The 14,007-nt window shown below is 44.1% G+C and overlaps 1 protein-coding gene across 1 annotated transcript in view; it reads right to left on the bottom strand.

The window, feature by feature from the left end:
* Positions 1–14,007, bottom strand: part of HTR4 (5-hydroxytryptamine receptor 4) — an 83,888-nt gene that overhangs the window by 51,901 nt on the left and 17,980 nt on the right. The window contains exons 4-5 of the mRNA XM_026091364.1: positions 9,252–9,405; positions 7,723–8,291 (exon numbers count right to left, since the gene is read on the bottom strand). Coding sequence (XP_025947149.1) covers positions 7,723–8,291; positions 9,252–9,405 — 723 coding nt within the window. The remainder of the gene's footprint in view (positions 1–7,722; positions 8,292–9,251; positions 9,406–14,007) is intronic.

Below are 14,007 nucleotides of genomic sequence, written 5' to 3' on the forward strand. Positions count from 1 at the left end.
CAGTAAGGTAACTGCTGGAGAAAATGCAATATCCGTCCTTAAAGCCTAGTGGCCTGTACTTGCTCCAGGTCTCACAAGCATGGCAAAATACATCCTTCTATTTCCACAGGTACATCCAAGATAATCTATGGAAATCCAATGTAAAGCATCAAGAAAGGAGGCAATGAAGGAAACAGCAGACTAAGTGCAAATGAGCCATCTTGCAGCCATTGACCTTACTAGTGAAGAAGATGACAATATAAGACAAAGCTCTGATCCAACCTGCAGGATCATTAAAAGTTCCAGGCAGTTCTTGATAATCAAAAATTTTAGCCCTAGTGGCTTGATTTTGCAGTAAGTAACTGCATAGCTTTGGGCAGTAATATTCTGCCACTGGAATTCTCTTCCAAACAATATTTGGTGATAAAATCATAGAATATCTACAGAAAAATCTGTTTGGGTGAAGGGAAAAAATTTCTGAAGGTTATTCATGTCATAGTGGTAAAATAAAAATTCGATAGCAAAGCAAAGCCCTGCATCCTTTGTTTTTGTATTTAAAAACTGAATCAGTAAAGATTCACTTCCACTTCATTTTGAAATTTGGTCAAAACAAGCCAAACTAACATTTTTTCTTTCATTCAAACACCTTTTCTGAAATTTTTGCCTTGCTAGTTCTGTTTGTGAATATTGTTCACCCAGGTACCTACCTATTGCTTGCCTATTTCTTCTTGAGAGCAAAAGGAAAAAAACCTTTCAGAAACTCTGGGAGAACCAATAAATGTTGAATTTTGCCCATTCAACTAATTTGGTGGAGCCTCCAGGCAGCCTAGCTAAAGAGTGACTGAGGAATGCAAATGGTTGGCTTTTAAAACCAAAGGTATGTACTACTAATCAGGAGACCCAGAGTTTGAATCCAGGCCTTCATCTTTCCTCTCTGGGCCAGCTGAAGATCAGATCATTTAGCACGTTTGTCCAAGCAAAGTTGTGCATATACCGAAATATCTCATTTTCATATATTTTTTTAAAGAAGCAACGAAGTCCTTCCTTCCYAGCCTGGCCAGTTACTGTTGCACGCTGGAGACACTAGGAGTCCACACACCATCCTATTTCAAGCGGCACAACTATCAGAGCAGGAATGTCACGCCTCCCTGCTCAGACAGGCTGTACACTTCATATTCTGCTCTCCAGAAATAACTTTCCTCTGGTTTACATGGTTAGTTGTTTATGCCAGTGTGTGTGTAAGAGGGAAAGAGAGAAAACAGAGGGGAGACAAACATTTAGTGTTACGTAGCAATGGGTGACCTGGCCTCAGACACCTCCCTGCTGTTATTTAAATGGTTTAAACGTGGATTTCCAGCGGGGGAGGCTGAGAAGCCATCCTGCTCATGCCAGGACTGTCCCCCTGAGCCCCTGCCACAGTCCCTCCTTTCTCCAAGTACCTCCATCGGTGCCAGGGACCACCTGTGTTTCCTGCGCACAAATGCGATAATGAAGGCAAGACTCAAGGCACGAGTTCCCAGTCCTAGGCTAAACATGCCCTCGCTGATGACCAGCCCGTGCTGGGAAAGCTTTTGGCTTGGGAGACGGCAAGGGATGGCTCTGGTGTGCGAAAGCCAACAGGACGCAGCAACACGAAGATAAAAGCAGGCCCAAATCCCCCTCCAGCCCAGCCCCTCCTGCCAGTCCCATATTGCAAACCTGCCTGGAGCAAGCCAGCGACTGGGAGCCCGGCTGTGCGGAGCTGAGTGGTGGGTGCACAGGGTGCCTTTGGGAGACCCCCACCACCAGGCACAGCCAGCGCGACAAAGGGTCGCCGCTCAGGTTACACCGGCCGTTTCACTGCGTGCATGCACTGGAAATGGCTTCCCGCGTGGCACGGATGGAAGCAGATACGCAAAGGATCAAACCAGATGTAATGCGCTCTTCCAAGGTCTGTATCATGGGGCAGGACCATCCCCCAGCGCACTCCCGCCAGGGGAAGGGCCACCAGTAAGCGCACAGCTCCTCTTTGCTCTGCGGCATCTGTGACCTCCTCTTCCCTACAGCCAGGTTGGATTTATTTTTATTCCAGCTGAGCTGTAAGCCATGAAGCTGCTACACTTCTGAAAACTAAAGATCTGAGATGCTACATTGTCTATTCAACTAGCAGCAAGGAAGCACCAGAGCTTGCTGGAGTTCAGGAGATTTACTGACACAATTACTTATATTCCCTATGGGGACCTATAGGACTCCACAGCAGTGTGGCCTTGTTAGGTATTGGCTACGCACAATGATTTCCCACACAGTTCTCCCAGCATTTTATGTACCTTCAGTGTGCTGACAGGAGTGTGGTTGATTGGGTTATTTATTTATTTTCGTATTTATGAAGATAATGAACTTCCAGCCCCCCAAGCTTCATGCTTCTTTTTTTTTTTTCTTGTTTCTCTTGATTCTTATAAAAGGAAAATCAGGATGTGTTTTACTTTGGAGAAATAAAATTGGCATCAACCCTGCCTGAGAAGGCCTCTCTGTGATGGAAAATAAGTAAATAAACCACTCACTATAGCCTTCCCAGAAGAGACTGATAGACTGTGCTGTGCTGAACAGTGCACTTTTGAGAGGAAATGGCGAATATACCAAAGTGACCTCCTTGACCCAAATGTTCCAGAGTTTGTCTACTCTGATCATTGCTCAATTATATTTTACCCAAAGTCATCTTCTTTACTGTGGCAAAATTTCAGAACTTGTTTTATCCAAGAATTCAAGTAATGCTGATCTAGGTTCCAATCCACTTGTGATGTTAGAGAGTTTAATGATTCATAAAAGCCATGAGTTTGTTGTTTTGTGTCAAATATATATCTGTGCAAGAAAAAAGATAGGCAAGCAATATGTTTAAAGGGGCCGAGAGCATTTTTCAGATGATTATGCCACTTTGCTTTCAGTCTTGTGGCTCATACCACTCCTGAACACATGCTACAGTCATCCAGAAACCCATATCTAATCCTGTGAGTTATTGTACAAAATTTTCCCATATATGAGTTGAGTGCTTATTGTAAATTCTCCTATCCGCTCATTATTCAGAATGATTTCCAAACCCTTTCAATAAATAATATTCCAAACTATAGGTTATTAGAACTATGAATTGCAAATATTTATAATGAATTACACAATTTGTGCTGCAACCAGAGAAACAAACCTTTGTATATGACATTCGAGTTGCAATCTCAGCCTTTGAAAAATGAAAAGGGCATGAATTTCTGATTGCAGCCACACCTGCAGACTTCAATTCACTGTTTGCATGTGTCCTGCCTGAATTTTGCAATTGATGATACACTTCAGAATTGAAATAGGTGAATATCCTGGGGAAAAAAAGTATTCTGGAAGTTTCTACACTTGCAGAATGCAAACTCCAAAAACAGGAAAATCAAAATTCTTTTTCAAAGATGAATGAATATTTAATTCTAATATTCTTCCCCATGGTACACACACATCCTGTTTTAACTAAATCTGATCTCATGGCTGTTCATGATATCTTCAAAACATGCTTTGTGCCATGTCTTACCCAGCCCAGGAAATGGATGTCTCTCACTCCAGCTGAGGGAGAGTTCAAGAACAAAATGGATGTTAGGAAATCCTCACCCCATCTTCCGGTTCATGATTTAGGCACAGAGTGGGGTGGCTGCCAGGGGATTAGGAAAGCTCACATCTCCCTTATATGATGGTTAAACAGCTGAGCTACTGTGCAGGCTGCTCCCTCATCCCATCAGCATTGTGGCTGCATCTGGCCCCGGGTATGTTGCCAAAATGTCTCTCCCTGCCTGGGACATCCAGAAGACTACAGTCTTCACAGATCACTTGAAAAATAAAAAGAAAGAATGAGAACTGTCTCCCGGCTGCTCTCAGTCTGTGTGTGCTGAGGGAGCCTGCTTCTTCTCACTGCCATATTTTATCACACACTGCTCCTTCCTCTTCTTTCTTTTCCCATTCCTAATATAAATGTGAAAAACCCCAAAACGGGAATGTCAGAACATTTTGACACTAATATTATCAGAAGAGAAAAAGAAGAAATGGCTTTTTTCCCTGGAAGACACTCTTACAAGTCAGACACATCCTAGACCAAGAGCCTGAATTTTATCTTTAATAATGACAATAATGGCAAATTTGCATTTGCAAATGCACCAGTGACTTGACTGTGATCAAAAATAGAGCAGTTCAGATGGTTAGAGCTGTAGGAAAGTTCAGATCTTCTCAAGATTGGAAATAGACATGAATTAGAAATCCCAGTCCCACTGCCTGAACCACTGCTACAAGAAACAACTCGTAGGCTGGAAAAGAAGTGTGTGGACCAGGGCCAGCCCCTGAGCAGCTTCTCAGCTGGATTACTGGGAAACCAACCCATACAGGATGATTTCAGTGTTTCAGCTGTTGGGCACAAAACCCTTGTATTTCCAAGCTACTAAAGAAAATATACATTATAACTTGAGAGAACCTGCTTCACTGAATTTCTCTTCCATCCTTGTGGAGTTCAACCTGCTTTGTGCTTAAGAGAGAAGCRTTGAAAAAATAAAAATTCTTCAAGTGACATTAACTGTCCAAAGACTACAATTAGTCAGTTTTCCTTTAATTCCCAAACCTTTATCATCATTAGTGCATAATCTGTACCAGGGAAATATATCATGCTTCTCTCATCAGTTACAAAACTGAGTAAAAAAAAGAAAATAATTGCAGATGATGCAAATGATGTGCAGAGCTGAACTCCTTAGCAGCTCCTCTCTGACATCCAGAGAGGAGGGGAAGCCTGCAATGGGAAACGAGTGCCTAATTTTTGTTGTACAGAACTGGAGTGGTATAGAAAGGCAGGAGATTTGATTTGACTTTGTAATATGTTGAAGAGAGGCAACCCACTCTCATGCACAAAAGAATTCATAAAAGCTAGAAATGGACAAGAGGTCCTGCACAGATTTAGTTCTTATGGGGCATCTTGTAATGTTTGTCACATCTCAATTGACAGGCTTGCAGGGACACAGGAGAACTGGACAGACAGTCCTCAGACTTGCTACTTATTTCTGTGGAGGACTTGTATGCGGGAGCAGAGTGGAACAAATGGGAGAGAGGAACTGGAAATGAGAAAAGTCTGATCTCAGCTACATGATGAGATCTGCCCTTTACTGTAGTCCACCAGAGCCTCCCCAGCTGCCTGGGGCAGCTCAGACTGTGGCCCCTTCTAGCTCTGGGGGCAAGACAGCTCTTTGCCTTTGCTTTGGCTGTAGGGACATCAATATGTCTAAAAAGAGTTTCAAAATGAGGAGTTTGTCAGCTGCCAGGATGCTCAGCAGAGAAKCAAGGAGACCACCAGCAGTTCAGCCCTGCTCAAGGTATGCAGAGCTTTCTTGGCCACTCGCTCTAGAGCACATCTCCACTACCCCGCGTTCCCAAGGTCGTGTTGACTAAGCCTGCAAGTCCCACACAGCATGGGTAGGACCATGAGGTCCCACTGGCTTAGGCCAACAGAGAGATAGCCTAGTGCTTATCACTCCAGCACAGCACCGTGCAAAAGCAGCAAGATAACATGGGCACGAGGAGGCACCAGCATTGCCATTTGCAACACTTTGAGGTCAAACATCAACATGGACTGAAGCAATTCACCTTCTGTGCCAACATTCTCTCTCCCTTCCGAATCTCAAATCCTTACTTAAGGGTAAAGGCACCCTGTAGATTTGTAAGCTTAATAAAAAGTGTCTTGTTTCTGTACTTACTCTCCAAAATAGATGCCTTCTTCCTGGTTAGGCCCTGGGCTGGCCTCATACACCCACTGGCCAGCCTCAGGAGCAAACAGTCTTGAAAACACCGAGCCTCCCAGGGTGAATCACCAACAAGAGTGCAGCCCTTCCTCCTGCCCTCGCAATGATGCATTAACTGCACTCCCCCCGCAGTGAGAGTTATTGGCTCGCTCGCTGCGGGCTGGAGAGCTGCTTTGGAAAATGCGGTGCCAGGGACAGTGCAGCAGCTCTCTAAATCCTCCTAACCAAAGTGGAGAAGCATTTGGCTCATCCCTGGGAACATGGCTCCGATATAAATACAGGCTCAGAGTGGCCCCGTGCCATGCATCCATCACAGATAGAGGGCACTGGGACCGTAGCCCCAAACAAAGCTCTAATCAGCAGAAGATATATGTGTTGTAATGTTCTTCATGGCTTAAAAAACTTGAAAGGTCTGTGTTGGTGTTGTGACAGGCCCTGCCCTCTGTCCAATCTCTTACATGGTCCAGGACTATTGCAAAGTCAGAACAGAAAGGAGCCTGGGTAACCAGCAGACCCGGCCCAGCTGGGAAGTGTTCAGCGTTTGATCTAGCCTTCAGAGCCGGGGTCAGCTCTGAACACAAATCTGGTTGCCAAGTCCTTATTTGTATGTGAAGAGCCATGAATCTATTCACAAAAAGATCAGAATCTCTTCTAGACAGTTATGTAGAAAGACACCTGTGTTTTTTTGAGAATGCAGTTTGTTCTGATAATGCAGGGGATAATTGTTCTTCCCTCCCTTCCCCAGATGCTGTGCCACCCACCTCTCCGCTCTGCCGGGAAGCAGACAGGAGAGGGTGTCTTGTACAGCACAGCTCTCCCAGCTCCTCTGCCTGCACCCCTGGGTAACCAGCAGTGCATGGCATGTATGTACTCTCCTCTTGCAGTAACCCGTGTCATACCAAATGAAGGGCAGTGATCAGCATATATGTGTGCATGAGGGGTTCAAACTCCCTGGACCCAAAACTGCCAAACTGTGGACCAGCATCTCTTAGCGCCCATCCGGCTCCTGCAGGGCTGGACCAGCTGCTGCTGCCTTGCACAGGAGAAGGCAGCGCTTCCCCCTGGGAGGCTCAACCCCAGTGCAGACCTGTCCAGTCTGAAACCCAGCTGGAGCCCGGAGCAGTTGGCAAGCACAAAAGCCTCAGTCTAATTTTCTCCTGCACTAGCCCATGACTCCCACCTCTCTGGGATCTCAGGTCTTCCTGTCCCTCTGACAACCCAGTCACAAGCTCAGGGAGCAGACACGCGCCCTTCACCATTTGCCATTCCTGCCAAGAGCTGCGACGTGCTGCTTCGACCAGGCTCAAGTCCCAGCAGAACTGCGACCTCCCATCTGCACTGGGGTAGAAGTTCAGAGCGATATTCAGTGAATTCAGAGGCTTTGACTCGATTACGGTAAAAGGCAGACACCTAGGCATTTGCTAAGCTAAAGCTGTTTAGCTGCTAAAGCAAGATAGCAACTACCTCTCCCCCCAGGCAGCCAATAAAGTGCCACAGCAAGGATCAGGGCATTTGGGGAATTTAGTCCTCCTCCCTTCATTTGTTTAGAAGCTGTAGCAATGGCTGGTGGGGTTACAGAAGCAGCACCTGAGAAGTGGCATGGGGCTGTAATGATCCCTTTGCCAGAGAAAATGGAGCAGGCAGCTCCCTATGGGGTGAAGCTTTTCATCTCAGACAAAACAGCAGCACTTGCCGAAACGCATATGCGATTTTCTGCATTCTCCAAACTGTTTCCTGAACATGCCTCTGGAGAAACTGTGCACACCAACACGTATTTGATATCTACAAACCCAGGTTTTCTGAGTAGCCAAAGGATTTCCAGGTGCTTCTCTTGCCTCCCTTTTTGAACAGTTAATCCTTCAGATAGTTCAAACGCAAAAAGAAACCAGTCCTTCAAGAAAACTCATGAAAAGTACTCTTTCTAGTGACTGAAGGTATTCTGCAGTGTCTGAGAAACACTCACCTTAGCACATGAGTCGATCCATTTATTGTGGTGGTGGAACAGGGGACTGTCTGCCCCAAGATGGAAGGCCTTCGGTATCGCTCATCACCACAGCACAGGATGATGAGGAAGGCACGTCTGAAMGACTTGTTCAGGAAGGCGTACAGGAAGGGGTTCAGCCCTGAATTGATGTAGCCCAACCACAGGAAAGCTGTCCACAACTTCCCTGGCACGGTGTAGTTTATGAAAGGGTCCACTATGTTTGTGATAAAGAAGGGGGCCCAGCACAGGCAGAAGCACCCCATGATGATGCACAAGGTCTTGGCAGCTTTGGTCTCAGTCTTCATGCGGTGCGTGCTGTGCTGGTCCGGGTGGTGCTGCCGGCCTTCTGCGGGGGCCCCTGCGCGCTGGAGCACCCGGATCTGGCGGGCGTGCTCCCTGGCGGTGATGTAGATGCGGTAGTAGGCCAGCACCATCAGGAGGAAGGGAATGTAGAAGGCCACCACTGAGCAGGTAATGGCGTATGGCTTGTTGACCATGAAGATGCAGTAAGTGGAGTTGGAGGCCTTGTTGAACTGTCTTTGCTGAATCTGGGGAAGGAAGGGCAAGGACAAAGAACAGGAGAGGGAGATCACCACCGCTCCCCGAAAACAGCAGCCTGCTTGCTGTGACACTCCCTCCACTGCCCTCTGCTTCTGTCTCAGCTGTCCCCTCTGTCCCCCGGTGTGACTGTCTTGCCCATCTGCTACCCCTCCTGCCTCTGCTCGGCCTTGCGGACTCTCTGGTGCTGCCGTTCCCCGGGTTTGGGGACAATGTCACAGACCACGCCGCAGTCCCAGAACGCTGGAGAGGGCTTCAACCTGACTATTGAAAACTAGCCTAACAGCCCAGTTCAGACAGAAAGCAAAGGGCAATAACACAGCTCCATACTGTGCTTTTTTGCTGTGCTTTCTGCTCTGTTCATCAGGACATGGTTTTATACCAAGGATGCACAAATTTTATCCATCCAAGACCCGTAGGGGCATTAGAGAAGAGCCAGAGGAAGGACTGGCTGGATGGTGAAGGGGCCAGGCTGCAGGCAGCCTCAGGAGCCCGGGGCAGGAGACCGGGCCGAGTCTGTAGGCCATGCCATGGTCAATGACTTCTGTCAGTGACAGAAACAGAGACAGCAGTGAAATAAGGGGGTATTTTATGTGTGCTGGGGGAGCAGGGGGCATAACTAGGAGAAAAAGAATTTTTCTGAGGGTATTCTTGCTACAAAACTATGATGTCACCACAGGTCCACCAGGTAAAATTCTTTACACAGGTAAAATTCTTGCCCAGAGCCACCACTGTCTTTGTGACAATCTTACYGGGACAGAGTCCTTTCAAATCCCCTTAAAGACACCTTCCAGAAGTTCAGCAGCCCCTCTACATCACTAACAAGAAATTTCTCCTTTAGTTTTTCTTTGCTTCTTTCCAGATTAGTCTTTGAATGTTGTTTTTTAAAGAAGAATGCACAGCGCAGAATATACTTGATACGAGTTTGATGGATCTCCTTGGTTACTCACCAGATCAATGATGCCAATGCTATTCCAGCCTTGCATTATAGGGAGGAAAGAAATAAATGTCGGGATTACCCAGCACCCTCCAAGCATTACAGCAATGCGCAGTGGAGTCATCTTGTTCCTGTAAACCAGAGGCTGGCAGCAGATGGCATAGTACCTGCAAGGAGAAAGCAAGAGAATGCCCATCACTGAAGGAGACTTCCAGGTCTTCTAAAAATAAAACTGTAAAGTATTTTCTCCAATGGGAATGAATGATCTCTGTCAAAGAGATTTTTTCTGAGTAACGTCTTGCATCAAGATTTATGTGTAAGTGGAGAGAGGGAAGACAGCCTCACTTCAGATTGCCTATAAACATCTGTTTTATGAGGTCAGTAAGATCATAAGTTAGAGACATTAAATTAGCAAAGATCCACTAAAACTGAACCACTAACCTAAGGGAGTAGCCTGTGAGAATTTCTAAAGTGCCAGTAGCACATTAAAATAAGAGACATACAAATGCACACACAGTGTATGCATAAAATGTCCTTGAGTTGCACAGTTTATTACATCAAGATCTGACTGGGAACTGAAAATGTTAGCCTGTGCTAAAAAGGCACAAAAATCTAAGAATTTCCAAATTTTATTGAGGATTTCTTTTTAAATCATGTGGAGTCAACTGAACTGCTTTATTTTGCTAAAATAAGATTGCATATTCCACACAAAGGGTTGAAATAAAATCAAAATGTCAAAAGAAAGCATTTTAAAAAAATCTATTTGAAATAAAAGTCTCAAAATGTCACAGGGGAAAAATGTTGAATTGAGCTATTTCAATTTGATCATTTCCACATTCTCTTCTGGTTTTGTGTATACATGTATGCATGAAAATCAGCATGTTCTTCTGAAAAGTTTCACTTTCAAAGACATTGTGTATTTGACAATGACTATTCTTTTACAGAATTATCTGAAATGTTCCCTTTGTGGTGTTAATGCTAACAACCATGATGATAGTCAGTGAAGCCGATTCCCGTTTTTACTGACATGATCCTAACATCACTCTGGCAGTACAAGGGAGAATAAGAATCTGAATAATTTACAGCAACAGGAAGTACTTAGTTTTGGTCCTTGCCTTGACTGGATCAAGACTCAAACGAGTGCTCTGTGTAAATGTTCTCCTGTTCCACTGAAGTGAGGGTCTCCATCCTTGAAGATATTCAAAACTCAAGTGGATATGACCCTGAGCAACCTGATCCCACTGAAGACGGATTTAACACTGTTTGGCCCTGCTTTGAGCAAATGGTTGGATCAGAGACCTCCAGAGGTCCTTTCCAAACTAATTTTTTCTGAGTCTATGAGACAAGTATCATCATGAACCAATTTTAATATCTTAATGACTTCAGAGAATAGAATAAATATTTCTCTGTTCCTGTGATAACTACCWATCTCACAACAGCCACAATGTGTTTGTATAACCTTGTCTCATGTTTACTAGAGCTTATTGAGTTTGGATTTCCCTCTGTTCTCTACATTTCTTTCTCCCGGGAAATAAGCTGACCTTTGAATTCAAACAGGTATTTTCAGTAACTGCTTATTAGGACAGATGGTGCTTCTCTTTGCATTATGTGCAACAGCTCTTGTGACTCTAAACACTGGGTAGATATAGCTGGAGTATTAATTTGTTTATTATCTGAGAGAGAGCTCCTGAAAGGTGCTAGCCAGTGCTGGATATCATAGGATTCCTGTGAAATGCCTGATAGCAAGTTACTGCAAGTGTCAAGAGACTGCATTTATTTGCAGAAAGGGAAAAAGTAGAAATTCAATAAATAAATGAGAGAGAAAGACCAAAACTCCAGTTACCTTTTCACGAGTTGAATCAGCAAACAGTAAAGGAAAAACACAATACATTGCTAATTAACGACAGACGGAAAACAATTATTCCAAGCAGTTCGAGTTATTACATTTCTGTACTTCTATCTCTGCTGCAGCTGACAGCATTACACTGACTTGTACATGCTATTAAAAACCATTAGAGTAAAAACGATGCCTGTAAAAATGACAACTTAAGCTCTTGTATTTCTTCCCTCCCAGTGATTCAGCAGCAATTTTCCTCCACTTACATGTCAAAAGATTTTTTTTTTTTTCCTCCTAGCTGCTGCTACCATGTACTTCCCTTGTATTCAGAAAGCCTAGCTGGGTTCCTTCTGCCTCTACATCRTTATCCGTAATAAGGTTCTGCAATCAGAACGTGGGTGACAATTTTGCTGATGGTGAGTGAGGCAGAGAAGTATGCACTCTGCTTTTCCATAGCTCAGCAGGACTTCTAGTCAATGGCCCAGAGAGTCAGATAATAGAAATCTGTATATGTTAAAAGAAGTCGTTGAAGTCACACCAATTTTTGCAGTAGCTGACGATTTGATGTATGTGATGGTTTGGGCATTTAAACAGATATTTATTCACTGATAGAAAAGTAATTATATCTCTAAGATTATCAATAGTTCTAGTCAAAGGCTGAAATAAAGATATTTTCTTATGCTATTATGGTTCTGCTTCCTTTCAAGCTAGAGTTGTTTTCCTGTGCTCATAAAGAATATCTATTACTTACTGGTATGACAATGTGATGGATGAATATAAAATGTAATACATATACATGATTAATATTATGTCCAAGTTTAATTAAATATTAACTCTTACTATTATCAGCCAAGATCCATGTTTCTGCATTTCCCTGAAAATGTTAACTTCCCTGTTACCTAAAGCAGAATAGATGATGCAAAACACATCCTCCCTTCTGCTTCTATTATGACTTTCTTAACTGAAGGGGAAACTGAAAGGGACAAGCGTCCTTTTCTGGAGCAGTAGATCTTCCAAGTTGCTCCATAAAGCAAAGGTTATTATAATACTTTTCCTTACCCATGACAGACACTTTGCCACATGTGAATGAATCAAGAGTTAACATTTTATAGATGGCCCAAAAGGACAAAGCCAAAGCTCTTATGGCCTTACGGAAGTCTGTTGAGTTCCATCATGGATGGATTTGGTACCAAGGATTTGTGACCTGCCAGCAGTCACGTGATGGCTGCAAGAAACAGTGCAGTGGCCAAACTCTGCCTTGAGGAACATGTATGTGACTCTGCCAGGTCTTTCAGTGGAAGTTCCAGTGATACGGACTACAGGGAGTGGTTAGTACCGAGTTGATCGATTCCCCAAAACGAACCTCATCTGACAGGAACATAGCCTTAATAATTCTGAAGGGCGGTAGGTGTACCTCTATTATGCTCATGAAAGCTATAAACAAATGCTCAAGGCTCAGTGCCCCAATCTCTGGGGCAATTTCCTCCATATTCCTACATCTACCACCCATGGGTGCTGCCAGAATCACATGGGGGAGCCTCAAACACACAAAGCCCAAGTGTTGTGGCCATTTATAACCCTTCAACCTGGACGACGTCTGAGTGAGCTCCTCACTGAACCTGYGTCAGGGTGAGAGCTGCCCTCGGCATGTCCCCAGAGAGCAGTCCAGGAGTCCCGAGCTCCTGCCTCGATCAGCCATGCTTCAACCACACTGCAGCCCTCCCCTTGCCTTTTCAGCATTACAGAAACATAATTACTTGACTGTGTTAGGCAATTTCTTGCCCTTAGAGAAAACTTAAAGTATCTCCCTGGTTTGCAATACAGTTTTGTTTGAGCTATGGGTATGTAGACACTATCCTGAAAAAAGATCCTTAGATATCACAGACACACAAATACACACCCACCTTTACTAAACAGAATGGACCAGTGGGTGGCCTACATTTAAATCTATTTGATGTCACGTGCATATATAATATTATACACATGCCACGTGTTTTACCGTCACTGGGGCCAAAATAAGCCAAGGAAAATTTACTGAATATTCATAATGAATAATTTTTTTAACCCCCTGAAAGAATCTAGAAAAAGAAGATGCGAGGGTGGGAAAACTGGGTTTTATTTGTTCTTTCTCAAAGTTAGGGCGCAACATGCACACTCATACAGGCTGTGTGCAGGAGTCTAGAAATCCCAGAGTGTCTGCACTGTCTGCTGAAACACACTTTGAACGTGAAGGTGGGAATGCTTTATATCTGGTTCCTAAAGAAGTGCAGGCCAATGTACTGCAACAGGAGACAGCAAAACTCAACTAGGTGCCATCACAGAGGACTCTGTCCTCTTAACTCAATATCTAGAAGAAGGCTAAACCCCTGGGAAACTCTCTGTTTATGAGCTGCCTTCCTTAAGGCCGCCAACTCAGATACTGAAGATACTGAACTGCACTGCTGGAAAACTCTTGTGAATGATGGGTACTTTTATTTTAGAAGAGAGAAGCTTCTTTCTGCAGGGCAGATGTTATATAACAGTTTGTCTAATTCGGAAAATCCTCTTGCTTGTCTTTTTGGAGCTCTATTCTGGTGTGCTCCACAAAACCAAATTTGAATATGGTTTTGCACACTTGTCCTCTCCCTTAATAAAACCTGACTGGATCAAAGTCTTCAGCTGAGCCCTAACAATCTTGCAAAGTCTAAGGAACTAGAGTCTCAGCTTATCTGTGCCAATGTAAAATCAAATCAGCACTACTGGCTTTACTGATATTTCAGTGAAACTAGAATCTGGCCTCCAAATAACCAGATTGTTACATTCTTTGGAGAGAACAACTCTTTCTCTTTTCCTTTTTTCCACAAAGCAAATAAGCTATTGTCTCTAACTGTGCCAAATAAACCAAGGTTATGCATTGCTGGTCAAGAATAAAAATATCTTAAAATTATTATAT

This window comes from Apteryx rowi, unplaced genomic scaffold (genome assembly GCF_003343035.1).
Source record: "Apteryx rowi isolate R43461 unplaced genomic scaffold, aptRow1 scaffold_90, whole genome shotgun sequence".
NCBI lineage: Eukaryota > Metazoa > Chordata > Aves > Apterygiformes > Apterygidae > Apteryx > Apteryx rowi.